The 25,224-nt window shown below is 41.9% G+C and overlaps 1 protein-coding gene across 1 annotated transcript in view; it reads left to right on the forward strand.

Moving 5' to 3' along the window:
- Nucleotides 1–25,224, forward strand: part of KIAA1958 — a 66,778-nt gene that overhangs the window by 12,773 nt on the left and 28,781 nt on the right. Inside the window, exon 2 of the mRNA XM_083883128.1 lies at nt 18,696–19,957. Within this exon, the coding sequence (XP_083739254.1) occupies nt 18,808–19,957 (1,150 nt within the window). The 5' untranslated portion in view covers nt 18,696–18,807. The remainder of the gene's footprint in view (nt 1–18,695; nt 19,958–25,224) is intronic.

The raw sequence follows: 25,224 nt of genomic DNA on the forward strand, positions 1-25,224 counted from the left end.
CACAGCCATCAGTGGTCTTGCAGTTTTCCTTTGTGAATGTTGTTCAAGTATGGTCCTTTCTGGATTCACTTCTCTTAAATGCTGCACTACTTTTAATTATACTTTGCTTGTGCAAGATACTTTCTCAAAAATAATAGAAGTGTATCACTTTTGCTGAATGTATAACTATACTATAAGGAATTGAGAATTCAGGAGGATGTCAAAATAAAATTTCTGCTAATGTGACCTGCTATTTAAGAAACAAGGTCTTGGTTTTTGTTGTGTGGGATGTATTTTTTTTTCCTGGTTTCTGTCAGAGGACTGACAAAAGAAAGAGACATTACCATTTTTCACACGGTTTGACCCATTAGATTATTTGGTAGAAAGTATTTGAGTAGGCAACAAATTCAATTGCTTTTACATTTCCATGATGCTTAAGATAGAAAATAGAAAAGACAGCACTAGGTATACATGCTGCATTTATAATATTATTACTGCCAAGGAAATTTAATTCAGTCTCCAGTGATGGGTTTGGGCAGATGTTTTGCATGCAGCTAGAGATAAGGTAATGCATGCAGTGCAGTCTTAAGTAAGTAGGAACAGAATGAAACTGATATTCTGCATTAGTTGTGTATTATTTATTGTATCTGATAGAAGTGTAAAGCAGACACCTGATACTCACACCATCTGCCTGGTATTCAGAAGAGTAGAGAGGTGCTGGACTTTCTGTATAGGAGTTTCTTGAGAAAAGCTCTTATTTTGTAAACCATTCCTTTGCTCGTGTTTTTTTAGAGAATTTGCTTTCACTGCTAAGAAGAAAGTTCTTAGTATATAGTTCTGGCATTAAAAACCAAAATTTGCATTTAGAAGTTGACTGCAGTGTGCAATGGTCCCAGTATTTCAGATCAAGATGGTGAAAAGCAGCAGTTATGATCAGCTGCTTTAAGAAACCAGTATTTCTGTGCTCTGAGGCCAGGAAACTGCAGGAAGACAGTTTTCATAGACTGACAGAACTGTAGAATATGTAGGTTGGAAGGGACCCTCAAGGATAATTGAGTCCAACTCCCGGTTCTGTGCAAGACACCATATGCCTGAGCATTATCCAAACACTTCTTGAACTCTGTCAGGTTTGGTGCTGTGACCACTTCCCTGGACCACTTCTTTCAGTGCCCAACCACCCTCAGCATGAAGAACTTTTTCTAATATCCAGCCTAAATCTCCCCTGACTCAGCTTCATGTTTTTTCTTCAAGTCCTGTCACTGGTCACCACAGAGAAGAAATCAATACTTGCCCCTCTGCTTCCTCTCATGAGGAAGTTGTAACTGCAGTGAGGTCTCCCCTCAGTCTGCTCCAAGCTGAACAGACCAAGTGACCTCAGTCATTCCTCATATGGCTCTTCCTCCAAACCCTTCACTATCCTCATGGCCCTTCTTTGGATGCTCTGTATTACCTTTGTGTTTTATTTGTATTGCAGCACCCAAAACTGCCCCCAGCACTTGAGGCGAGGTCACCCCAGTGCAGAGCACAGTGGGACAATCCCCTCCCTTGCCTGGCTGTGATGCTGTGCCTGATGCCCCTCAGGACAAAGGTGGCCCTCCTGGTTGCCAGGGCACTGCTGACCTAAATTTTCAGGTAGTTCATTATCAAAATATACTGTGGAGGGAAAAAGAACCTCAAGTTTTGAAAATCTACTTTGCTTGAGAACTCTGAAGATTAGGTGTGAGTAATATCCTCAGAAAAAGAATGAGAGAGGATGAAAATAACTCAGAAAATGCAAAGAAGTTTCCAGCCCCTCAAGTTGAAGATAATCTGATGGAAGGAACTGTCCAGTGCACCAGACAATCAGGTAATTACATGCCACAGTGGTATTTAGGTGGGAGTATGAGGTAGAATTTTAAAACCATGATTTCCTCAAAAGCCATGTGGCCCAGGACTGGTGCTTCCCGACGAAGTTTACTGCATTTTGGTATAAATCTCTCAAAAGAAAACCAAATTTTGAATCAGATTCTCTGGACAGGAGACTGCAGTTCCCTCTGGAATCATGCAGTTTGGAATACTCTGTTTTGATTCTGTTCACTGTCCATCCAGCTACCCCTGTGGTGGAAATGAGACACAAAAAATCCTTCCCCACAGACAGGGTTAAAGCAATAATATTTTCCTAGTAGGAAGAGAGAACAATATTCAGCAATGTCCTTTTGAGGCTGGTGTCTTAGTGATACCTTGAGGAGAAAGGGGCTACAGCTAAACAGCAAAAATTAAAAATGGGCAGTAAAAGGGCTACCTAGTGCTGCCTGATGCTTGTCAGGAAATGAAGCTTGATGTGTGTAGTGCATGTGAATCTTATGCCCTCTACTGCACTTGCAGCATGTTTGCTGCACCTAGTTTGTCCATGCAATGCAATATGCCTACATTTTGCTGGCAGAAAGTTATTTTGCTCTTTCTTATGGGATGCATTTGCTTGTTATGCTAGAGGAGTACAGAGTAACTAGGTGGACAGTTGCGGCAAGACAGTATTTGTTCTGACAAAATCCTGGTTTATTCTGTTTTGTTTTGTGTTCATAAAGTTTGCTGATGTGCATGCTGGGGATTGAGTGGGCTGTGAGTATGAAGTCTGAGACTGCTGGAGAGAACAGTTTTTCAGGAACTGCTGCTGTAAATAAAACCCTTGGCCTGTCTGGTTGCCAGCTTATGTTTCACAGTTGACAGAGAATGTTTTCTAGAAACTGCCATAAAGGGCAATCTTGATTTTTCTGTCATAAGGGTGGTTTGAAAAGGTTTAAAAGGATTGTGAATTTAATTTTGCAGGCATCTATGCATGCCAAGCTCATCAAGATAGCTCCCAAATCTCCCTCTAAGCTGTGTGGCAAGGAGAACACATACTGCTCCAGCTCTTGCACCTGACCAAAATCCCCTCTGCTTTCAAGATTGTGCAAACTATCACACTAGTGAGTTTCATCTTGTTTGCTAACCTTAGTGGTGAAGGAATTTAGTGTGCCATTAATGGGAAGGTACAGGGAAGATCAAGTGGGTGCCCTCACTGTGCATCACACAAGATCTGGCATATGACTGTTAACTGGGAATGCCACTTGGCAGTGACATGCATAGCAGCCTGCAGAAGGTGCAGGGGCTGAAGGAAGCTGATGAAATTGAACCATGCTGGAAACCTTCATATTACCTTCTGTCAGTCCTTCTGGATGGATCTAGATGGCTCACACATTTCTGCATGCTTATATGCCAAATGGTAAAACTACAAATGTTGACTACAAATAGTAGCAGTCAGATGCTATGAGGAAGAATTAAGAAAGTTACAGGCACATCTGACCTTTGCTGAAACTGTCAGTGAGTATTTGACTTAAACTGGGTATTTCATTTAATCTGGGTTAAGAGTGTATTTCTTAATAGAAATTTTTAAAGTTGGTCTTTAACTTTCTGTGGAAGCAGAGGCAGGTGACAGTGCTGCTCTATTTCACTGAGAAGCTAAGTGCTGTGGTTTAGACATTACCAATTGTTTCCTTTATGGACATTCCTTTAAATACATATCTGTGTTTTGCAGATTTTGGTAGCCTTTTGCTTACATTCATTTCTTAAATCAGTGTTTTCTTAAGGTTAACTGCTGGTGCCATAGACTTTGGCATAGACTGGCTTCACAAATACTCCATAGGTAAAGGAAGTGAACAGGTTGTTGGTAAAGCAGGAGGCTAACAAATACAGCCCCATCATTGGATGTTGCCCAGTGGTGTCTGTGGTTCAGATTTGCAAAGACTGTGGTTCAGATTTGTTTGAGTGATAAACATTTGTAGCCCCCCAGGTGAGCAGGTCAGTCTCACCAAGCACCATCCGCCTAATGGCAAGGTAGTTTCCAATGCTCTCACTTGTTGCCACTGGCCTGAGTGATCTCCATGCTGGAGATCAATGCCAGAGTGGGTTTCTTCTGCTTGTCTGTATCTTCACATGGTTGGCTCAAGTATCACTTCTAGTTACTGGTACAGAACCAATCCTGCCTGCCAAATTGTGTATTTGTCCCAGAGGCTGCTCTCCTTCTCCTTGCCCTTCACTGTTCTTCTTGCCTAGTCTGCAGGACTGGACTCTGGATGAGAACAACCAGAAGCTTTACATTTAATTTTTTTTTAATGGCTAATTACCAAATACAGTGCTTTTAGGTATGAAATGTTTAACTTGTACAGCTGTGCTGCAGAGAGAGAAATCTTTTGACTGCCTTTTCCCTATCTATCATCTTTCAAAACTGTGCAGCCAAGAGATTTTAATTTCTTCCCTTTTGTCTTTGGCAGATTTATCTTTGTATTGCACAGCTATCCTAAACACAAACCTTTTAAAATGTTGTGAGAGGCTTTATTTTTGTTTGCATTTCATTTAGAAGTATTCCTAAGTCCATTTGTTCCAGTCTGGCAGACAGCAAGTAGGCTAAATTTCTCTTTATGTCCCTCAGCAATTTTGCTTGCTTTAGCAACCACAGGAATAAGACTCCTCTATAGTGTGCTGTGGTGCAGCTTGAAATGAAATCTTGTTTTAACAAAGGTAGACACACTTCCATCTCCAAGGGCCAAACAGAAGAACCTACTTCATGTTTTTAACTGATCTAAAAGCAGTTTTATAAAGAACATTTAAAGGGGGAACAGAGCTGTTCAGTTTTGTCTCATGCTGCTGCTGGGCCTTACAAAACTGTGGAGCTTGCCCTTTGCAAATGCAATTTCGGTTGCCCAGACTTCTCAAATGTCCTGTGTTTTGTAAAGCCTTTGAGTGCTTTGTTTCTGTGCCATTTTTTTCCATGGACATGGGCAGTTACATGGCTACAAAGAGGAACAGTCATAGAAGTGCCAGCATTCATGCCTCATCAGAAGCCAGTATTTCAGTACTTGCACTTCTGCTCTAACGAAATGGTTACATTTTAAAAGGCATTTATAGAAAGATCATCTTGTCCATAGTGTAGATGACACAAAGAGCAGCATATATGTCTGTCCTACAAGACTTAAGTGTGTTCACCTGTTGTGCAAGGCAGAAATTTCTTGTTCTGCTGCTGCTACAGGAAAGCATGGGTCAGAAATTCTGTCCAACCTTCTGTCCAGCCAGGACAGGGGCAGGTTGAGCCTTCCAGGACGGTAAGTGAAATGTGCCCTTCCATTTGCAAAGCAAAGTCCCCACACAGGAGGCTGCTTTGCTAAGGGTTGGTTCACAGCATTCTTTGGCTTTGTAGACATCATGAGACTGTGGCTGGAGATGCCAGCTTGGTCTGACTCTTCAATGTAGTATCATAGAAATGCTATTGAAACCTTAGACTGCACTGACAGCATCAGAAGAGTTTGGAAGTTGAACATAGCAGGGACATTTTTCAGTGATAATATTCAATCAGCACTTCCATCTTCCTCTTTGGTGCCAACATGCAAATTTTACTTGCAATTGGGCAAGTGGAAGTGCATGTGTGAGTATATAACAGGAACTGCCATTCAGATCTGGAGGATTCTGTTTTCTCCTGCCTTGTATGTTGCACAGTGACTGCAGAGATGCCTTCAGGTAAAGGTGAAATACTGTCAGTGCAAAACAAGGTGAAATTCAGCTCAAGACTCAGATGTGGTGTCAGGCAAGGGATAATTGTCCTTCTGTCAGGCAAGGGATAATTGTTCTTCTGGCTTCTTTCTGAGGTTGCTCCAGCACTGACAATTCCCAGAAGGGATAAAGGATGTTTTGCCTTGGCAAATTCTGAAGTGCTGCTATCTAGAGAGATGTGACAACATCATTACTGCTGTGTTTGGTGGTAGTAATTTTCACTGCTGCCCCCCTCAACTCTATCTTGGTGGTAACACTTTGCAACTGGAAGGAAACAGCCTTGTTTTCAGACACCTCAAGAGTGGTCAGTGCAAGAATTCGGAGTACAGATTTTTCTGTTTTGGACTCAATGTATTAGTAAAGAATCAGGAGCTTTGACTGAAACAACTCTTTCTGAGAGGAGTTAAAACTGTCTAAGTGCATTGCCAGTGAAATACAACTGGAAAAATGTCAGCAGAAATTAAAGAAAACTGGTCAGGGCAGTTCAGTACCTTTACATCCTGTATGAATGTCAGCATGTTCTTTTTCACCCTTTTGCCTTTTTATTTTGGGTTCTAATTTCTAAATAAGACCCTGTGTCATTCCTCACTATCTAGGTTCTGTTTTATTTCTTCAAACAAGACATGTCCAGATGTTTGCTGTGTGTAAGAGATCTGACTGGTTTTACATGCAAATATACACCATGACACAGTTGAATGAATGAGTATCAAATCTGTGTATGTCCTTGCAGATTTTTTTTTACGATTAGATTAATAATTAGTATGTTAGAAAGCTCTGTGTTACCCACAGTGTGATCCTTAGTTATTCTTGGCGAGGAGAGGATATCACAGATAGAAAAAAAAAATATTTTTGATTTTTTTTAAATTATCTTTCTGGAGACTAAGAAGTTTGTCAGGATGCATTTCTTGAAAGTTTAAGGTTTGCTTTGGAGGTGTATACCTTACAATAAATTCCTATCGTGCTTGTAATTAGCTTTATTTAGCTGTTTATACTAGCATGTCTGCATTGTCTGCAGCCATTTCTCACTCTAGTGAAATGAACCAATATGAACAGAATTTGGTAATTTTGGAAGGAATTTCCTCATCTATTTTTGTCAGTAAGTCTAATAAAGCATAACAAGAACAGATTTTAATGAATCACAGAATCATATAATGGTTTGAGTTGGAAGGGACTTGAAGATCTAGATCCAACTCCCTTTGCCATGGACAGGCATGCCATTCACTAGATCAAGTTCCTCAGAGCCTCATCCCACCTGGTCTTGAACACTTCCAGGAATGGTGCATCCACAGGTTAATGAAGAGATGTGATGCAACTATGTAAAGATACATCCAACCATATATGAACGTTTTTTCTTACACACCTGCATCCACTTTACTAGTCCTGTGATTTATTCAGCCTTGTTCTCACTTACTTTGCCAAATATTCAGCAGTGTATGTAGCACATTGTTTTGAACTTCAGTTGTCCAAAGGCTACAGTTCAGGTTTTTAATCTCTCAGAGGAAATAAGTGAGAGTTTATAAGACTTATGAGTCCTCTATAATAGATAGAGCTCTTCTTCCAAAGTCTTTTGCATGCCAGTTGAATATTCTGGAGTCTCTCTCTTTTTTTTAATCATGCACCTTCCTTATATCTACATGTTGTGCATGCCAAACCTTGCACTAATGTTAGTAAGAATTGTGCTTGCTTGAGAGCATGCATTTAGTTCTTTTGGCCAAAGCTCTAATACATGCCTAGTTAGAGCTTTGTCAGGTTTTCAGATCCTCAGGGTCAGATTTTATAGATGTTTAGTTTACCTAGACCTCTGAAGATCTCATTCAGTGCTTTTGATTACATAAATGTTTTTAAGAACTGAGGCCTGAGTTGACTGAGCTAGCCGGTATCAAAGGGCTGGACATGTACAGCTTTTGAAGCTTCCATGGCTCCAGCCCTGCTGAACTCACACCAGTAAGTTTTCATGTGGCATGCACAGTGGCCTAGGTAGGCTCAGTCACTAAGATTTCTGGATATCCCATTCCCCATCTTCTCCATCAAGAGAATAGTAGGTCAGGCTGCTTGTACTGTGGGATTGCCACCAACCCCTCACCCGTACGTGGGTAAGCATCATGAGATATTGATCTCTGCGTACTTTCAGGGAACTCATCTCAGTAATCTTAAAATATAATCTCTTTTAAACCTCGGTTTAATTTTCATTTTAATCTCAATTGATCAGTGATATTATGTTAGAGGCACACAGCTAGATATGTTTCTAGGGATAAAAGGAAACTTGGTATATAGTTGAGTGAAGCATTTCTAATCTTTTTGTCCTCTGGCTGTCAGCTATAGGATGTTATTCTGTATTTTTGTCTGGCTTACATTTGAATGCAAATCCTTGCTAGCTCATTTCTAGGGCAGCTTTTCTACATCATGTCATAGTCAGGTCTAGGAACTTTTATTAGGGACTCAGTTGCTTATGATCTGTTAAACAGTTGGATACAAGCCTGTTCATAGAATAATCTACTATCTTTAAGTTTCTAGTATTTTTTTTTCAGAATTGTTTGCCAAGAGCAATTCTTTTCTCTGAGACTGGAGGGGTTTTTTTTAAAGATTTTAAAAAGCAGCTGCAGGACAGGATCTCAGAGGGAAGCCAATAGTTCAGTGATAACAATAGTTGTTGATACTTCAAAAAGGACACTGTAAAGACTGTTCAAAAGACAGTTTTTCTTGCTGAGAATTAAGTCCTTGGAGAATCATTTAACATCCCAAACCACTTCTGTGTTAAAAAAAGGAAAAACCTAAATCCTTAAATTCTAGTAAAGGAAATGAAGTTTCATCCTTACACAGAAATGCTGAATTTCTACAATTTTTCCAATTTCTCTAGGAAATAACCTCAGTTTTTCATAGGTGGTTAATAGAGTAGTTTCACTTGCACTTTTTAGCCAAGTAATGCATGTTTTCAGTATTGCTATAGCAGCACTATTCCAACTTTTAATTGGTTTAGAAATGCTCTGAAATGAAAGAAATCCTACAAATCAAAATTAAAAATCAAATCTGGCACAGTAAAGCTTTTCATCCACAGAAGCTGCTTCTGTTTGCTTGTGAGGAATAGCATAGAACAGTTAAGTTGTTTGGGCTGGAACTGAAGGCACTGGTTCCCCTCTGTGAATATGGAGGAGTTTGGTCTTCATAATATTTGTGCAAGTCAGTGTTAATATTCCTGTTTTGTTTTCAGTAAATCATGTGCAGACTTTCTCTGAATATAATTTCTAGGAAAACGAAGAGCCAGGGGAAACATCTTGCCTTCAGGCTATGTGTGTTTGATTCTTCTCATTGTAATTCTAAAGTTAGAGAGGGTACACACATTTTGTTGTAAACTCAGGAAATTATATATTTTAAACATTTTCCAAACATGGGATGCAATTTCTCCATTAAAGAATAGTTGTGAACTGCAAGCTGAGACAAATCCTACTGTCTTTGATATAATGCAGTTTTAGTCTCAGGTCACCATGAGAAAGCATGTGAAGGCAGATGCAATTTTGGAACAAATTTTAATAAACAACATGAAATAACCAAACCATAACCAATGATAGATAAGCTCCCTAGTAGCTGCAGTAAAATATAGGATATTTTTCTCAAGTGCTCAGGACCTTAAAATATTATCATTGATACACTTTTCAGAAATGCTTTCCCAGAAGATACGTTCTTTCTTTAAAAATGTCTTTGCTGAATACATAGCAAATAAAATATGAGAGATGACCAAGATTGACTCGAGGCCACAGTAAAACTCTCTGCTATGTTTTACTAATCCCGATGCACAGGCATCTTCTCAAATACTCCCCTTTGTTGTAGCACTGGTTGCATGGTGTAGCAACGTACATTGTTGTCACCATCACATTTATGCTGATGTTGCCTTTGACACTCATGTTGACAAAGCTCATGGAGGCATTGTGAATATCAGGTTTTCACCCTGGCACTGCTGCAGCAGAGCTGTTTAACTATTAAGGCATTGACTGGATGCAGATTTCCCTGTCACTATCACTTTTGTCTCTTCCCAGAGCAGGTTTTACCCTAGAGACTCTGCACTGAGCACTGATGTACCTCAGAGTCCCTGCTTGGTTATTGCAAGACCCACTTCTGGTAAAAGTAAAATCAAGGCCATCTTTTTTCCTCTGGAAAGTCGTATTGCTGTTGTCACCTCAGCACCCTGCTCAGCTTGCTCTGAGTGATGATGCCAGCTCTCATTAAAAGTGGAGGCAAGAATTTCTAGCACTTATAAGAGATACTGGGTTGAGAAAAATGGAGCAAGAGTAATTTTTTGATTTTTATGTTTTGGTAGACAAAATGGGAACTCCAAGCAAGAGAATCTGGATTACTAAAGGGATTAAATACTGGTGACTGAGGTAAAAAATGTTATCAAAAACGATGATGAAAAAATTATGCAAGTGTAGAGACATATTTTCATCAGACTGGGCTTTTCAAAACACAGAAATCAAAATTACAGAATCACAGAATCTGTTAGTTTGAAAAAGATCTCTGATACCATCAAGTGCAATACTTGTGGCACTAAGTGCCGCATCCAATCTTAAACACCTCCAGGGATAGTGACTCCATTACCTCCCAGGGCATCCCATTCCAATGTTTAGTCCCCCTTTCTGAGAAGAAATTCTTAATGTCCAACCTGAAGCCCTTGAGGCTATGTCCTCTTATTTTTTTGATAGTTGTCTGGCTATACCCTCCTTTCAGAGTTGCAGAGTTGTAGTGATAAGGTCTCCCCTGAGCCTCCTTTTCTCCAAATTAAACAGCCCCAGCTCCCTCAGCCACTTCTCACCAGACCTGTGCTCCAGACCCTTCCCCAGCTCCTTTGCCCTTTTCAGGACACACTCCAGCACTTCAGTGTTCTTGTTGTAGTGAGGGGCCCAAAACTGAACACAGTACTCAAGGCACAGCCTCACCAGTGGCAAGTACACAGGGATGGTCACTGCCCTGGTCCTGCTGGCCACACTATTGCTGGTACAGGCCAGGATGCCACTGGCCTTGGCCACCTGGGCATTTTCTGCCTCATGTTCAGCCGCTGTTGACCAGCACCCTTGGATCCTTTTCCACTGGGCAGCTTTCCAGCCATTCTGCCCCCAGCCTATAGCACTACATGAGCTTGTTGTGGCCAAAGTGCAGGAGTTAGCATTTGGTCTAGCTGAACTTCATACAACTGGCCTCAGCCCATCTGTCTAGGCTGTCCAAAATTCATCCATCAAGGGAAGTGGCTGCAGTGATATTATTCCTTGGACATGTCCAACCGCCCAGAAAAAATATTTTGGACCTGGTTCAATGGCCACTGCACTCAGTGGAGTCTTCACCTCAGTGGATATTAAGCTCTTTTGAGAAAATTTGATGGTGGATAGCTTGGCTGCACCACAACAGCTGTTTCTTTCTGTGCAACAGTGGTCTTACCTGTACTCAGGGAATGAGGAACAGTGCAACAGTAAAAATGTTGGAGGTGGAAACATGCACTTTGCTCTTGAAAGATACTTTTTGAAAAGGATGGGTTTTGTTTGAAGATGTAGAAAAGTTCATTATAACCTTAGAGGAAGGTAGAGCCAAATCCACACAAATCACAGTTACACAGTTTTCCAAGTGCTTGGAAATCCAGGATGGATTTTGTACTTATCATCATTCTTGCTACATCACCTCTGTCGCTGCTAGTGGAGAAAGACATGAGTACAATTGAATGTGTTTGCTCTTGCCACACTTTTCTCTGCTCACTAATACAGGGGTATGTAATGGTCATTGGACAGTTCATCTAACAGTGTGTAAGTTTGCAGAACTGCTAGTTCTAAAACTTGCTTTCATTTGTCAGTCTGAAGGAACAGGCCACAGAGACCATGTTGTTTCTCAGGTCTTTGTGGCAGATCACAGTGAGAAGTATCTTTGTTAACAAAATCAGGTATGTTTCATTGAGGCTTTTAGAAAAAGTTTCAGGGGTGCACTTGCTAAACACTGAATTGAAAAAGCAGGGTTCGGTGCTATCAAAACTCTAAAATCTTTTCTGGCTTCAGCTGTGCACTGCTCAGTTGTAAGCAGTGTGGAGTGTTGATATTTTACAGGACTACATTAGTGCTGCAGAGCCTCTGTGAAGAGCATGGCAGAACATGTCCATTATGACATGCATGAAGAAGACACAGGGTAAAAAAGATGAAGCATAGCACTGCCGAGTGCTTTGAGCTCTCTGGAGCTGGAGGTACTCAGCAACTTTGCAGAGACAATCATGAACTGTAGAAAAGTCACTTCCCTTTCAGACATGGTCCTTGGAAGGAAGAACCTTCCTCACCAAGAAGAAACAGTCCTGTGCATTTCTGTACCGTTCTCAGATGATCCTACACCCTGCAAATGAGAACAACAAAATCAGGCAAATATTCCTGAGGACTGAAACTCAGGACAAGGAAGCACCAGCACAGCGGGTGGCTTGGTCAAGGATTCATGATACGGATTTAATATGTCTGAGAAATTACCAAAAGAATCACAGTGGGCTAGGGAATAAAGAGTGAGAAATAGGTCAGTCTCAGGAAGCTTAATTGAGACTTTGGCATGTTGGTAATAGGAGAGGTTCTTACATACAAGATCTTGCTCAGACTGATCAGGTTTCCTGCACCATCTGTTCTGCTCCCTTTTCACCTTCTTCTCCTGGTGCTCTTTTGGTCTCTCTGTGACCCTTCAGCCACACTGTGCAAGAGCAGGGCTCACATATATCCTGTTTAGTAGGTGCTAGGGAAAAAAAAGATTACAAAACTGGAAGCAAGGTGCCTGTAGCATTACATTCAGATTAAGGATTGAGCCCCCAAATTTGTTATTGACTGTTGCTTAGTCAGTCCTGCTGTCAATGGGTGAATCATTTTACTTTGTGAATGAGGCAGGGCCTGGGGAGGCTCTTAATCCTGTGATAGTCTTCCTCATGAAAAGGTGAGGAAACTACAAACGCTGTACTGGCCAGCTGAAGGAGTTTCTCCAGCAAACAGGTTTTGCTGCTTTGCTCTGGCTCGCCTTGATGACAACTGCAGCTGAAGGCATGCCACACTTGGCAAGGAAAGCATCCTGAAGACTAACCTTCAACTTAGAAGGAGCTGCAGCCTTGTGGAGTAGATGTGACAGACAACCATGACATTTTTCTGAATGGAGTACAGCATTACTTGCCCAGAAACAAATATTGGTTTTTTTTTCTTCCTACTACCCTCTAAGCCCCCCTCTCAGGAAAGCATTCTTAGTGCTGCTTGTTATTGATAGGAATTGTAATTGTGGTTCATTGAGAGTAAAGCCTGCTTATTCAGCAGCAGAGCTCCTACTGTTTTCAGAAAGCCCAAAATAAAAGCACAAAATCTCTGTGACACACAAGAGGCAAGGCACTTGCTACACATAAATGACTGAATTTATGTAAAATTTGGGATCCTAGAACTGTGGAGGTGGAAAATTAGCATGAAGGTTTTGTTTTGTTCCCACTGTGCAAGCCTGTTTATTTCTAAATTATTTCTTACAGAGCTAAAATCACAGACAAACAGCATAACCTTACATAAGTTGAAAATAGTGATTTTGTTGAAGTGAGAGGTTCTTTTTCCCTTGAAGACACCATCCAGAGGCTGTGTTAACTGGCAAATGAGCGTAGCTGGAGAAATTACTCACTAACTTAAGAATACATGACATTGCCAAACTACCTCACAGGCTTGCAGAACTTGCCAGGAATTGGGAGCCTTTCCTCTGTAATGTATGCTCTTTTGTTTCCTGAAGAGACAATTGAAAACACTTTTTCCTAAGTAAAAGGACCCATATACAGTTTGTATCAGAAGTGGAAGTCAACCCCTTCCCCCCATGGCAAACTGGGTAAACCATTTGATTAATACCTTGCCTATAATATATCATTGTTTTCTGTGTGCTTTCTTTCTCTCTCTCTCTCTCTCTCTCTGCTTCTTCTTGCTTCATAGCCTTTATTTCAAGTAGAAAGTAAATTCAATAATAATTGATTGGAATAAATTCAATAATAATGGAAGTTTTATACTCCAGAAATCAAAAAGCAGAGAAAATGCACACTTCCTATTCACATTCCTTCCGGTTTGCTGGCCTGTTCTGGTTGTCTGTCCTGTCCCTTTGTCATCTTGATGACCTCCTTAGCAATATCAGTGAAGAAATCAAAACACTGGAGCAAAGAGGCTGAGCTTTATCTCCACTGTTAGCAGGAGCCCTCTCATAGGATATAGTAGAGAAGGTGATTAGCAGTGGTGTGATTTTGGGTGCTCTGTTGCATGGCTGGGGCCCCAGCATTTGAAGTGATATCTGGGCAAGGCTGCAGCTCCTGCTGAGCATCTTACTTTGTGAAAGAGAAATATACAGGTGATCCTGGACTGATGGCTAGCAGGGCCTGTGGAACTCCAGCAGGCCTTTGTGGCAACTTCAGTACTACTCTGCCTCTGTGGATGAATTTACGCTTGCATGTCTGCTCTTATTGACCTCAGTCATTTATCAATGCTAAACATTTGGCTTAAGAAATTCTAGTAATAAGAGAAGCCCTAATATTGTCCATTAGCTAAAATCTTGAATTAGATAGATACTTACACTATGGTGGCCAAACCTTTAATACACAGTGCTTTTAAGTATTGAAAGACAGGTCTTTCATAAAATGAAGCAATGCTTCTCCTTCAGATGGTGATGGAGTAATAGCCTAGTAAGTTTGTACAGGGTGGAAAGACTGAAAACGGAGAGGATTTAAAATATTCTGAGCTTATTTTGTGAGTATGAGAAAGAAGACCCCTGTAGCAGTACACAGCTGGTTTACAGCTGGATATTGTGAGTCTGATCATAACAAACCCAACCTGGCTGACCTGGCTTGTTCTAGAAGTCCCTAGAGGAATGGGAGAGCTCGTGCAGAGACCTCAATCAATCATAGGCGGTTCCAGAGAGCAGATGTATCAGTAGTCAAGGAGCTGGCAGGACTAAGACCCAGACCAAGCAGTGTCTAGAACCGGGAGTTTTGAGCTTCCTATATAAGGGAGTTCTGAACAATAAAACATGCTGTTTGTCTCATGATTAAGAGGTCTCGAGTCATGTTTTCTAAAGTTCACGATATCACGACGAGCCCAGAAAGCCTGAAGACAGTCTGGGAACAGTGATACCTTCTATCTACCTACCAACGACTCTGTTGTGTAACAGAGCCCAACTGCTTTCAAAGCTTTTTTTAATGTTGAAGCTGACAAAACATTGCTTCTCCATAAAAACACTTAAAAGTCAGATTTCAGCTGTTGTAAGATTAGTTGGAAATCCATGTGATGTAAAATGAGTAAATGCAGTGTTTTTTACACCTGTCTTTTAATGTTTTAGGATTCAGATTTTAGTTTTTATACAGGTGTCTGATTAGAACAATATTTTTTATTATTAACAGAAGTAAGCTTTGCATTGTATTCTTACTTGAGAATCTTGAACTTTTAGAAAATTTTCAGTAGTATCAGCCTTAACATCATGTCCCAGGAGGACTGTTAATGTAATCCTGGCTATATTGTTCCCTTGAAAAAATCAGCATGGAAGTATTAATAATCAGTAACGGTAATAGAATTTCAAACATAGATATGTGTGATGCAAGTTAGTGTGAATCAGCTTATCTAAGAATACCCTAGGAAGGCAATCCATTGCTAACTACCTGGGGTTCTGTGAGTGGACAGAATCCCAACAAGATTTTTTCCTTCTTTAGGGAAAAATGCACCCATCAACCTTCCTGAGCTGTTGGTCCACCAAATGCATCTTCCAGTGTCCAGACTCTGCTGGAGGACACCCACTTCCCACTCCACACCTCTACATCATCCCATTTTTTTTTGCATTCATTTCCTTCACTGCATCCTCACCTCTGTTGCCTCCTTTCAAAGGGAGCCATATCACAGAATTCCTTTTTAGTCCTGAGGAACCTTCCATACGGTCCTAACCAAAACTCCACTCTATCACTTTCATGTGCAAGGAGCCAAAAGAGGAAATGTAGTTGAGGTAGCCAGATCTGTGCTCCCCAGGTGGTGTCTGTTCTTTCTTTTCATGGGATAAATGAAAGGACTAATGTTGCTATTGCAACTGCTATTGCTCCTGGGACTTGCCTGGTGCATCTCCTCTGCATCATAAAAAGGGCCTCTTGCTACTGCTCTGTGCAAAAATCAGGAAGAATTTTGTCTGCAATAAAGTAGCTAAACCTAGTCCCATCTTAGAACATGAAGGAGGGCTACTCTTTAAATGTTGCAATTTCATTGCCCTTTGGTCATCAAACGGATCTACTATGGCAAAACTCTGGTTCTGGAGACAGAAAATACTGCTTTTCACAAAACGAATGGTGTTCCCCTTAATGCAATAACAGAACTCAAAGCATGGTTTTGCAATAATAGCACTTTCTTGCATAGAAAGTCCTTGCATAGAAAGAATGTGGACGCATTCTGTCCACATTAGTCATTGTAGTGGTACGTTGTAAATTAGGTTGTAAAATCTAAAAAAGCCTTAAAATTGGACTCTTCCTTGATGGTCCAGATAGCTGCAGTGAATTTCCAGCACTCAGACATGCTTCATTCTCAATTGGGTATCTGTAGGCTTTGAACTGCAGAAAAGTGCTGCGGAAGATTAAGACTTCCGTAATGCAGTTAAAATACCGTTGTATATCACATTGAAGCCACAAAATGTTTTTGCTAGTTACTGTATGATTTCAGAGTTATCACGTTATCAAGTTATTAAGCATGAGTCATCTTATCAAATCTTGCCAGTCTGAATGAAGGACTTACATAATCTCTAAAATGTTATTAAGAAAACAAGAGCAGGCTGTCAGCCAGGATCTTGTCTGACTGTGCAGACAAAGTACATTTCAAAAAACCAGAGACATTATGATGCATTTTCTGTGCTTTCTGCAGCATGAGTCCCTCCTGCCAAGGTGCCGTTCGCAACTTCTGTTGCAGCTGGCAAACTGAAGACACATGGCTTCTGAGTAACTGGACAAACAGTCTTGACCACGGCAGTCAGACTGTTGAAGACCTTATCTCATTTCCCTAAGGGAAAAGCGGTCCTTCAGCCAAACGAGGCTTTCTGACTTCCCAAGATACATTCCTAGTTGTGTGGCAACTTAGCAGCTCCATGATACCGCACATTACACTGATGTAGCTTCTGACTGAATTGCTGACTTTAGCTCTCCCTCTTTTCCAAATCGTCTTCTTTGCCTTGCTATGAGTATGGTGTTCCTACTCCTGTGTTTTGGTGTTTCTTCTGTGGCAGGGTACGTTGTAAGTACATATCTTTGAAGATGTTTCTTAGAAGAAACACGGATGCCCCAGGGGTTTTGACCCCTGTTAAGAGTCATCTTTAAAAGCTTCGAAACAAATAACAAAATATAACAAAACCCCCAAGTTTTAGATATTTAGAAGTTGTATGTTTTAAGAAAGAGATCTTCTCCGGTGCCTAAAAGACTTGCAAATTGGGGACCTTCTGCATTTATTGTACTTCACAGATGCACTGGTCATGCAAGGAGCTTTGTGTTGCAGATGATGCTCTTAGATGTCTGCATGTGGGCTGGAATTCAAATTATTGTAGCTGTTGTTCTCTGTGCATGCACTCTGGCTTGAGCTACTGCAAAAACAAGTTTGAATTTTACAAAATTTTGTTTCCTAATTACCCCCATGCCTAATTTCAAAAATGTTAAAAAAATTCCTAGAAATTTGCAAAGTTTCTAGAAATTCCCATGCTAGCTCCAATCTTGACCCCTCCAAAGGCTCACGGTGGGTGGGGAGGAAAAACCCAGGAGTAGCCTTGTGAGGAAAATCATAGGCAGTACTTGTCTATTTTATTTCCCATTTTAGTTTCCACAGACCAGCCCTTGCCTGGTGAATGGGACTGAGTGGGCAGGGATATGCAAGGTGGAAAATCCTTGAAACACAGCCTCCTCACCTCCCTTGGCACAGAGCAGAGATATCTGCAGCTAACTGAAGACAGGTGACACTGAGGAGCAACTAGGTAGGCAGGTAGTAATTTGTGTTGTTTTTAGGGAAAGCATTACACAAGGGCTGTTAGCCACCTGTCTTTTTGAGCCTTGACACAGTTCATTTTGCATTTTAAAATGCTTGTGTAGAAGAGGACAAGGAATAAAATAAGGTGTAACATTGCCATGAAGGCTGCATTTCATCTGGGAAAAATGTAATGGGCTTTTCTGCCTAGATGAAAACAAAAGTGAAAAGAGAAAGACAGGACCTCCAAGACTTGCAGGTCACGTTCACAAAAGCACAGCAGAGAGAGTGTTAGGGAGAACCTCTAAACAGACCTGCGGAAATGAGAAGAAGTTTGCAAATACTTTAGCTGTCTGAGGTCACTGGAGATGGCTTCTCTGTCATTAGGTATATACAAAGAGAGACATGCAGACTTTGCTGTCATCTTGTACTGCAAATTTCTAAATAGTTTTGGTGAAAATGGCAAAAGATTTTCTTGAACTGAATCATGATTTAGATGTTGGAAAACAGACAATATGAAAAAAGCAAAATGTTAAGTCTCAAAGTTAAATGAAGGTTATAGCTTAAGTTTTGCAGGTCTTTTAAGAGTCTCTTAAGCCTTTGAGCAACTGATGATTATCAGAATAGTAGAGTGAAAAAGTGGGTTTGTTTGCTTATTCCTTCTATTGAAAACTAAAGTTTCGATCCTTCCTTTTGATACCTCCTAAGTTCACTTGAAAAGGAGATATTTGATTCAGTTGAGAAATGTGCATAAATTACGTAAAACTTCATAATTTCTTCAGATCCACTAAAAGTTAGTGGTTGATTGCCACCCTGGTGTTCAAGATTAATTGTACATTCCAAGATTTTGTTTCATTTTCATTTCCTAGATATAAACACACAACTACCATCTTTTGGGCTGCTTTTATATTTTGTCAGAGATTTAAGTGTCTGATCATTTTGCCACTGATACTGAATTGGCTTCTTTGAAAAGCAGTTTTCTCTTCGATTCTGTTTTGCAGGGATGTTCTGAGTATGAGGAATGAGGCTGCTTAAAACCAGGTGTAGTTTTGAGACATGTTTTAAAGGGCGCGAGATAAAAGTGAAATGGGTTTAGCTGCGTGTAGAAATGTTTCATTTTCCTGTGCAAATGTGGTCATGCTTTGAGTATGCTGAAGAATGGTGTTTCGCTCTGTCTCTTTGCAGGTGAGAAGTAAATATGAGCTTGGCAACGCACGACCACCAGTGCCAGGACCCTGTGATCTGAACTGCGTCTTTAGCTGACTTCCCAGTGCCCAGGCGCTGTTGATCCTCTGCCATGGAGGACTGCCTTCACACCTCCTCTGAAAATCTCTCCAAGCTGGTGAGCTGGGCGCACAGCCATGGGACCATCTGCAGCCTCATCCCCAACCTCAAGCACCTGCTTTCCGAGGGGGCGCACGGCAACCTGACGGCCATGTGGGGCTGCAGCGCCGGGCACGCCTACCACTGGCCCCTGGCCGCCACCTGCCGGGCCGGCTCCCAGGAGCGCGTCTGCTTCCAGGACAGCCGCAGCTTCAACTCGGACAGCCCCAGCATGCTGGGGGTGCCGTCAGAGGCTCAGGCCAGCCCCCTGGAGCGCTACCCGGGCCGGCCGGGGAAGGCCAAGCTGGAGTGCACCCGCACTCGGGACTCCTGTGACTTCTCTTACTGCAGCGAGCCGTCGGAGCTGGGCGAGCCCGTGGAGGAGTATGAGGATGAGGCCACCCTCTTCGACATGGTCTGTGAGTCCTCTGTCACCGATGAGGACAGTGACTTCGAGCCACACTCGCACCGCGCTCCCCCCGGCCCCCGCAAGCGGCCGGCTGCTGCGGCCCCGGCCCAGGCCCAGGCCGCCGACGAGGGCGGCGGTGACGTGCTGCTCAAGAAGATCAAGCAGGAGCTGCCCGAGGACTACTACATAGTGGCCAACGCGGAGCTGACGGCGGGCACCGACGGGCCGGCCCTGGCCCTGACGCAGATGTCCAAGCCCAAGCCGCAGCCCCCCGCCGGGCCCTCCTGCCTGGGCCCCGCCCGGGCCGTGCCCCATCCGGCCGCGGGCCCCGACGCCGACCCGCAGCGCCCCTGCGCCTCCCCGCCCGGCCCGCCCCGCCCGGCCCCGCAGCGCCCGGCCCGGCCACCCCTGCCCTCCCCGGCCCGGGGGGCGGGCGGCGGCCCTGCGGCTGCCCTGCAGGTGCCGGCCACCAGCTCCAACGCCATCACCACCGCTGGGAAGCCCATCAGCATCCCCCTCTCGGCCCTGCAGCTGCCTGGTCAGGAGGAGCCGCCGGCCGCTGAGGAGACCCTCCCGTCCATCCCGCAGCTGGCCCCGGGCGGTGAGGTGGCCGGCTCGCCCTCGGTGAGCGCCGAGCCTGAGGTCAGCTCCAGCCAGCAGCAGCCCCACGCCGCGCCCACCGCCACCCCTGAAGCAGCAGTGCAGCTGATACCAGGTAGGACGCTGGGCGGGAGCGGAGGGGTGGTGGCATTTTGGGGGTGGCTCCCGGCCTGGCTCAGTGAGGCACAGCCAGGATGTATGTGCTGTGTTGGATCAGGGTCTCGCTGGCACGTCAGTCAGTAGGTATAGAAGCCACATACACCTGGGAGAGGATTCAGAAAACCTCAGCTAAGCACCTGCACGTGAGAAAGTGTACTGCAGCCACAGGCAGAATGGTTTGTAAGGTCCATTTTGGGTACAGTTGTGTCATAGGAGAAAGCATGCAGCGACCTTCTGTGTGCGTGGATCACAGAGGACACGAACCGGGCCATGCGCTTTCTTGAGGAACCAGAAAGAAGTGGTCTCAGCCAGTGTAGCCTAGAGTCAGAGAGTTTGGTGTTGGCTTCACTTTATCAGATGAGTACTGTTGGACCTGGAAGGGCAAAGGAGAGTACCAGGAGAGAGGTTTTTGCTTCTGTTAATCGTTACCGGTAAATGAGAGCAGTCTGTGGACACAAGAAGTATAAGTACAGCCTTAACCATGAAGTTGATAAAACTTTGTTCCATGATAAAAATTTTTTTTTCCATTTTCCCGGTGAAAGTTCTCATACACCATGTCCATAATTTTTCTCATCTCCTGCCAAAGCATATAGAATTGGCACAAACAGATCAACATTACTGGATAAGGAGCGTGTTAAAACAGCTGACTTCTGCTGAGTGTTTATCCCATGTGCAAAGTTAACTGTTAGCTACAAGTCTTCAGAAGGAGGTGGAAATCTGTTTCTTGAACAGACTTGTCAGCTTCTTCTATAGCTGAGCTCAGACAGTTCTCACTCTTCTAGCTTCTTCTTTAGTGGTGCCTTGCCAGGAGAAGATGAGGCAAGAGCAAGTGCTCACCATCTGCTCCCTTGCTAGTTCAGCCTTGGACTGCCCGGTGAGACAAACAGTGAAAGAGCTAAAAGCTGCCTATATGCAGTCCTTGTGGCAGGTAATGTGAGAGCTAAAACCCATGACTTAAACTTGAACATCCTGAAATCTGATTGCACACTAGTAAATCTAAGAACTGGCAAGAGCCTGCAGATCTTCTTGCCAGGTAAAATAACAGACAAATAAGTTTTATTAAGTAAAACCCTATTAAGCATTAGAAATTTGAAAGGATGATAATTGTCTTAGTTACAGCAAAACAAATTCTTCTTTGGGACCCATTTCTTGCATAACTGCATCTCTGGGACATCATTTTGCAGGAATCCTGTCATGTAACATCCCTTATGGAAATTCCCTTCCAAAACTCCATCTGGTTATAACCAAGTCTGCTCTGCTAAATATGAGAAAGGCAGGAAGCCAGATGCCACTCAACCCAAATTTTATGTGTTAAATGTACTTATTCTGCCTTCCTCAGTTTATAACCTATCACTGCTATTGATTTCTACAACCTGCCCCTGCAATTTTCTATCTCAGACTTGCAATCTGGGGCAATGGAAGACAAACCCTAAGCAGAATTTTTCCATATTCAGTGTGTGTTATCTGAGAGAGTGTATTACTTTCAACAGATCCATTGGAAAATCCAAGCTCCTTTCAACTGTTTTTGCCAGGTCCTCAGAAGCCAAACAAGGTCAGCAGTTGCTGCTCTAGGGTTAAACCTTACAGGAATTGATGCAGTACAACATTTTCACATTTATATAATTTCAAAAACAAGATTGGTCCATGTCTAATGTCTCACTTTGAGGGCAAAGTGGGATGGCAACCCACTGCCTAAGTCAGCCCTCAGAACCTATGAGTGCTTTTTGTATAGACAGTGATGGGGTTCTCAGAGTGCTGTCCAAATTCTAGTTTATTCAGTTATGTTCTCAGTGGTTAAATTTCTTGTGGTGTTCCAAAAAAGCATTACACAGTTCCTCTCCTCAAGTGTTGTCATATGCTGTTACTTTACTCGGGGGTTGTGACATTTTAATGAGGATGAACTGATTGACATATGACTAAAACATGGTACATAAACAAAGTCCCCTATTTCCATAGGGCCTTCTCCTTTGGGAAAGAAGTGCTGACATTGTTAAATCTTCAAGTTGCAAAAAGATGGGAAATGTTGGAAATTGAGTTTATTACAGATGCACAGCAGATTCTTGCAAGTAAAATATGGAGGTTTGATTAAAGACTAGAATAGGGTTGTTGCTCATGTACGGTGATTTTGTTAGATTGTCTTCTAACAAAGAATGATGTACTAGAAGTGGTGCACTATATATAAAATTAGAGCATTATTGAACTACAAGAGAAGGTTTATCTATCCTGTGTAAAATTTTTCTCAGTCCTAAACAGGCAGATGTAAGTCTTTTACATTCTGAAATGAAAAAGCTAATTATATCAAAAGCCTTTATTAGAGCTTTTATTAATTTATAGACTCAGTGCCGGCTTGACTAAACAAAGGTATAGTGAAAGTGAGCAGATGATTTAAATTCTGCCTTGTCCTCTCCAATATCTGAAGCCTTCCTCCTGCTCCCATTAGAACTGGCAGTGTAAGGTCCAAGGTCTGCAGGACTCTAAGGCTTTATTTAGGTTATGATTAAAGGCTGCAATCCAACCAGCAAGAAATATTACTTGAGCTTTAGCTGAAGTGACATATCCTTGCATTTGTACCAGACACAGCTGATAGTTTCCATGCATGGGAATCCTATAGATCATGAAAGACTGTGTGAGATTATCCATGAAATCAAAAATCTTGATGATATATGTTATCTTAGGCCAGTTTAAGCCACATTATGCTTTTGGACTAGTCTCTCTTTCAAACGTGTTTTTTTAAAACTCATTTACTTTCTTAGATTAGGCTGTGGAAACTGAATGTGTAAGCGGGGACCTTACAAAGATATTTTCATGTCTTAAAAGAGAAGTGGCATCCCAATGAAGAATTGGTTAGGTTAGACACTGATTTTTGTGTTTAGGTGTCCATCTAAGCGCTGTGGAATATACTGAATTATCTTTTGTTAAATTTCAGCACTAATAAGTGGACATTCATCTGTGAATTTTCAGATTTTACTTTACCTTCTAATAGCAAAGCCTTCAAGAATGCATGTAGGTATTTAGTCCTTTTTTGATTCTGGAAAAACTGAGAGGATCTGCATGTGTTAGGAGAGGAATTTTTGTAATGGTGGAGAGCAGGGAATTTCTGCAATTTCTACTTCTCAAACCACCTCTTCTGTCCTATGTTTTTGCTAATACTTGGGCTGGTTTTAATGTTCGAGAACCAGCAAAGGCAAGGTAGATCAAATCAGTGGAGATGGAAGATGACTAAGAAACATGATGCTTTAGGGTTTTAGTACATGCAGCCTAGAGCAATTAGTGACATTTGGATGTCTGAAACCAGGAATGGAAATGATCTGGTGTTATTGCAAAAGGCCGTGGAGGGAGACTGTTGCTCAGAGAAGAGCAGAGCTTATTTTGAATGAAGACAAGTTTTGATTCTGAGAGCTGTAGGATTTACTTTGTAAGCAGAATTGCTGAAGAATTTATGAAGAATACTCAGTTTCCACTTGAAGACTGAGGGTGAAGGTGTGTTTTGTATCAACAAGACAGTGCAGCAGGACATTACTGATTCAACACTAGTGCATAAATACGGGAACAAAGATTCCCATGATAAAAAAAAGATATCCAACTTGTATGTACAAACTGTGCAGAATACAGAGTAGTAAGCAGAGATGCAAAATAAAAAATCATCTAAATGATTGACTGGAGTTGCTGCTTTTGTCAGAGATGTGGCAGATTACATTCTGTGTGTACCATCACAGTGTATATGTGTATGTATATTCATCACTGAACTCACCTGACTTCTTGTTTTACATGTACAGGCACTTTGAGAGTTTGGAAGGGAAAGATTTTGTCCACAAGCACCTTTCTTCTCATAGTCAGAATGCTGCTCACTGTCCTGGCGTTGTGGTTATCAAACAGTGCCCGGGTTTGAATGTGCACTGTGATGGATGCTGGTCTGTGCTGAGGGCAGTGCTTAGCCTTCCTGGCTCTGATGTCTGCTCTGAGATCCTCTCCATTCTTTTATTTTCTGTTACTGGTATGTCAGGATTCTGGATCAGTCCCAGGTAGTCAGCTTATCCTGGTAACTCAGGCAAAGACACAGTTCTGTTCCTGTGCTCTCATCACAGAAAGGTGGAAGCAGGACTGCAGCCTTTCACAACTGGGACTTAATATGAGTTGATTCTTGTTGTGCTCTCGGTGTGGACATCCCTGTAGGTTACATCCCTGTAGGTTAGATGTTCATATAAGTCTCTGTCTGAACATGACCATTATAAAATGGAATGCCTCTGGGGTTTGTTGGATATTGATTCCACTCTTAGTGGAATATTTTAAGTATTTCTCTGCAATCAGAAGAAATAGGACCTCTCCCTTTCCTCCCTTCTTTCTGTCTGCAATGTCTGCAATTGTGTGAGTTTAAATTAAATGGGAACCAAGATCCATATATAAGATTTGTGAATTATTAACTGTTGGATGAGCATCAAAACATTACAAAACTTCGAGGTGAAAGAAATCTCTTCACACCTTATGACCCAACAGTTTTGACTAGATTTAGCTCTAACTTCTAAATCACTGTTTATCTATTAAAAACACGTCAGCCTCGCACATTCCAAAGAAGCGCAAACAAGAAAATATAATGCCATTTTAAGGGATGTATATAAAGCATACAGAGCAGCAAAATTTATTCTTTTTATAATTATTTCAATGGATTATTTCAATTATTTCAGTGGAACCGTGCCAAGAATGAAAGTAGCACAAGAAAAACGATCACATGAAAAAAAAAGTTACAAAATTCTTATTTAAATAAAGTTCTTCCAAGAGCACTCAAATAATTGCTGATCGGTCTCTATATCTGTAGTTTACATACAAAGATTGATGAGTTTTGGCTAAAGTGACTGCTAGAAGCCTATCTCCAGGGATGTATATTTGTAGGGGTGAGACAGTCTCTTCTCTTTGTGTTGTTCTCAAGAGTTCAGAGTCCACTGGCGACTCTTTAGGTCCCATAATTGATATCTATTGCTGATCTATTTGCAGTCAATGGACTGAAAATAATAAGTGCTGAGATACATAATCACAAAAAGTATAGCCCTCTCTTTTTTTTAAAAGTTGCTAGGGTCTGGCTTATTTGGAAGAATAAAATTACATCTTTATATTTTTAAATATCAGAAAAAGGAAGCTATTGACTTGATTAATCACCTGTTCTTGCAGCAGTGACTTGCCAGCCCACTTCCTCCTTCAATTATCTGCATCCAAATGCTGTTAATTTAT

This window comes from Zosterops lateralis (assembly GCF_965231275.1).
Source record: "Zosterops lateralis genome assembly, chromosome: Z".
Taxonomy (NCBI): Eukaryota; Metazoa; Chordata; class Aves; order Passeriformes; family Zosteropidae; genus Zosterops; species Zosterops lateralis.